Source organism: Glycine max, chromosome 12 (assembly GCF_000004515.6).
Source record: "Glycine max cultivar Williams 82 chromosome 12, Glycine_max_v4.0, whole genome shotgun sequence".
NCBI lineage: Eukaryota > Viridiplantae > Streptophyta > Magnoliopsida > Fabales > Fabaceae > Glycine > Glycine max.
The window spans coordinates 14,947,236-14,950,939 of record NC_038248.2 but is presented as its reverse complement, the minus strand read 5'-3'; the positions used below and the strand labels follow the sequence as shown (position 1 = coordinate 14,950,939).

General features: G+C 38.1%; 1 protein-coding gene across 1 annotated transcript; it reads left to right on the top strand.

Moving 5' to 3' along the window:
* Positions 1-1,230: 1,230 nt before the first annotated feature.
* On the top strand, positions 1,231-3,114 carry LOC100820538 (cyanidin 3-O-galactoside 2''-O-xylosyltransferase FGGT1). Its single transcript, XM_003539971.5, has one exon. It carries the CDS (start codon positions 1,554-1,556, stop codon positions 2,919-2,921), a length of 1,368 nt encoding a protein of 455 aa, XP_003540019.1. The 5' UTR covers positions 1,231-1,553; the 3' UTR covers positions 2,922-3,114.
* The last annotated feature ends 590 nt before the right edge of the window (positions 3,115-3,704 follow it).

Genomic DNA, 3,704 nt, shown 5'->3' with positions numbered 1-3,704 from the left:
GAATAGGCAATGCTAAGATTTTTTTAAAGTAGTTTGAATGTAGGGAATTCAAAGAAGTTGTGTTCATCTTTGATCATTTTCAATCATAGGAATTCAATTGTGATAATGCAATGATTATTATATTTAACACGACTATAATTCAACAAATCAAATTCATTTTCAAACAAGATTTAAATAACTAGTTTACTAAGCCTTCCGGAATAGCATTTCGCATTCTGGAATGGCTATAACCATTTTGGAACAGGCATTCCAAAATAGCCTTTTGGAATGCCTTCCAGAATAGTCATTTTGGAATGCCTGTTCTAGAATGCTATTTTGAAATAGTCATTCTAGAATGGCTACCGGATTAGCCATTCTGGAATTACTATTCAAAAATTCATGTTTTGGAACCCACCCTGACCCCATCCAAACTAGAACCCACCACCCCCTTCCACACCAGAACTCAAACTCACACCCACTAGGAAGGAACGAAAGAGGAAGTAGGGGCATACCTTACAAGACGAAGGAGGAAGATAATGAAAGAGGAAGCAAGGGGAAGTGGTGCGCTGTCAGGGGGAGGGAGGTGTTAGGCTTAGGAGGGAAGGAGATGTTAGAGTTGGGGAAGGAGTACTATTTCATTAAGGGTATTATGATAATTTCAAGTGAAAGAGGGATGTGTAGGATACAAACAAGGAGGTGTAGGATTCAAGTCTCCAGCACACATCTCCCAAGCCCAATCAGCGCACATATTCCAAGCCAGGTCCAAAGTACGGGTGTGGGCGTACATGTGCATGTTCGTATGTATGTAACACTCATACATATATTGACATATATGTGGCTACATACTATATAAAATATCCTTTTTAATTATTATTCATTACAATGTAACCAAATTAGAAAAAAGACTCATATATAATATATTAATTTTGAATATCTATCGTAGAGAAGAATGGAATTTAAGTAAAATTTTATAAATTATTATTCAATATATGTAACCAAAGTAAAATTTTATAAATTAAATCAAATCATTAATTTTAATTTTTTTTAAAGCATTAGTATTATTATAATCTTCATCTTTATACGTAGAGAAGAATGGTTGCTAAATCAAATTTTCTGTCTAATTGTGGTTAACCGGCCTAAGAGAGACGTGCCCGAAAAGAATAAAGGTTTCCCCTTGAAAGATCGTACATAAAAAGTTTTTGTCACTTTGAAGGTACCAAGAAGCTGTCAACATTGATAAAAACCTTTGTGGTTAGTAATGGAATTTAAGAAACCTAGCATTCCTCTAAGATCTTTATCACAATTATTTGCCCTTCCTCCTTGTCATAACAAAAGTGGACTAGGTATGTATAGCACTCACCTTGAAGGTACCAAGAAGCTGTCAACATTGATAAAAACCTTTGTGGTTAGTAATGGAATTTAAGAAACCTAGCATTCCTCTAAGGTCTTTATCACAATTATTTGCCCTTCCTCCTTGTCATAACAAAAGTGGACTAGGTATGTATAGCACTCACATATATTATTACTTTTTTGTCTGAGATACACTACAAGCCTACAACTCTGTCTATTGCACAATGGATGCAGATGCAGCTCCTTTGCACATAGCAATGTATCCATGGTTTGCTATGGGGCACCTCACCCCATTTCTCCACCTTGCCAACAAGTTAGCCAAAAGGGGACACAAAATCTCCTTCTTCATACCCAGAAGAACACAAGCCAAGTTAGAAGACCTCAATCTTCACCCAAACCTCATCACCTTTGTCCCCATCAATGTTCCTCACGTTGATGGTCTTCCTTATGATGCAGAAACCACTTCAGATGTTCCCTCCTCTTTGTTCCCACTCATTGCCACTGCCATGGACCTCACAGAGAAAAACATTGAACTTCTCCTCCTTGATCTCAAACCACACATCGTTTTGTTCGATTTTTCCACATATTGGCTACCAAACTTGGCTCGTAGAATAGGAATAAAGTCTCTTCAGTACTGGATTATTAGCCCTGCAACAGTAGGGTACATGGCATCCCCAGCTAGACAAAGAGAAGATGACATGAGAAAACCACCTTCAGGGTTCCCTGATTGTTCCATCAAGCTGCATGCACATGAAGTTCGGTTCCTTGCTGCAGCAAGGAAACTAGAGTTTGGCAATGGTGTTCTTTTCTATGATCGTATCTCAGTTGGTGCAGATTTGTCTGATGCTATTGGATTCAAAGGTTGTAGAGAAATTGAAGGGCCTTATGTGGACTATCTAGAGACACAATTTGGTAAGCCCGTTTTGCTTACAGGTCCTCTTGTGCCCGAGCCATCAAATTCAACTTTGGACGCAAAATGGGGTGAATGGCTTGGTAGATTCAAAGCTGGTTCAGTGATTTACATTGCATTTGGAAGTGAACACTCTTTGCAGCAAAACCAATTGAATGAGTTGTTGTTGGGTCTTGAGCTAACAGGAATGCCATTTTTTGCAGCACTTAAGCCCCCTATTGAGTTTGAGTCCATTGAGAAAGCTCTCCCAAAAGGGTTCAAAGAAAGGGTTCAAGAAAGAGGGGTTGTGTATGGGGGGTGGGTGCAGCAACAGTTGATCTTGGCACACCCTTCTGTTGGGTGCTTCATAACTCACTGTGGTGGAGCTTCTCTAACTGAGGCACTTGTGAACCGGTGTCAGTTGGTGCTGTTGCCACGACTTGGTTCCGATTTCATCATCAATGCAAGAACCATGGGGGGAAAATTGAGGGTTGGTGTGGAAGTTGAGAAAGGGGAAGAAGATGGTTTGTTCACAAAGGAAAGTGTGTGTAAAGCTGTGAAAACTGTTATGGATGATGAGATTGATCAGCTTGGCAGAGAAGTCAGAGCAAATCACAACAAAGTGAGGAGCCTCTTGCTAAGTAACAATTTCGAGACATCTTGTGTAGATGCTTTCAGCCACAGGCTTCAGGATTTAGTCTAAGTTCAGCCCCAGTTTAATTAAATCACTGTATAAGTTCTATATTATTGACACTGAATCCAGTAGGGTTATTTGGTCGTGTAAGAACTAAAAAGCGTCCTTTATGATTGATGCATTAAATCATGGGTTGAGAAAGAATATATGTACAAAACCTAGTCTTGATAATCTTAAAGAAATGTTTATTATTTTGTAATAATCAGTTAAGGGCATGTCCAATAAGGTTCATTTAAGGTGAAGGTTCTTAATTCAGCTTTAGTGCTGTCAATTTTAGAAACAAGTTGACAGCAATTTTCGTCACAATATCAAGGCTTTTGAGGTGTTATGATCACAAACGCGATTACTGTTATGACTGTATCGGCTGCATTTGTTTATAATTTTCCTCAATGTCAATGCGACAAAAATGTAACTGCGACCATAAATTTGAAATCTTAAAATGACTCTCACATATTATTTTACAAAATGTCGTTTTAGTTTATTATAAGAGCCAGTTGTTTGTATAAAAACCTGTCCTTAGGACCGCTAGAAAGTCATGTTTGTTCACCTATGCTAATGATCATCCTGAAAAAGAATTAATTTTTAAATTTTGTTTATCATTAAATGTTAATTTTTTAGTTTTATTATAAATATCAGCTGGAGGGATTCGAGCCCCTGACCTCTCCTCCCTCCATTCTCTTTTCACCCTTTCCTAACCAATGCATCAACCTTATATCTGGTAGAACCAATACTCAAACTTAAGTAGCCGGCCAACAAGAAATTGCATTCAAGATTCTTAAAGTGCACGAATGT

Excerpts from the sequence above, each read along its gene's own strand:
- LOC100820538 (XM_003539971.5), top strand. The coding sequence starts at position 1,554 with ATGGATGCAGATGCAGCTCCTTTGCACATAGCAATGTATCCATGGTTT.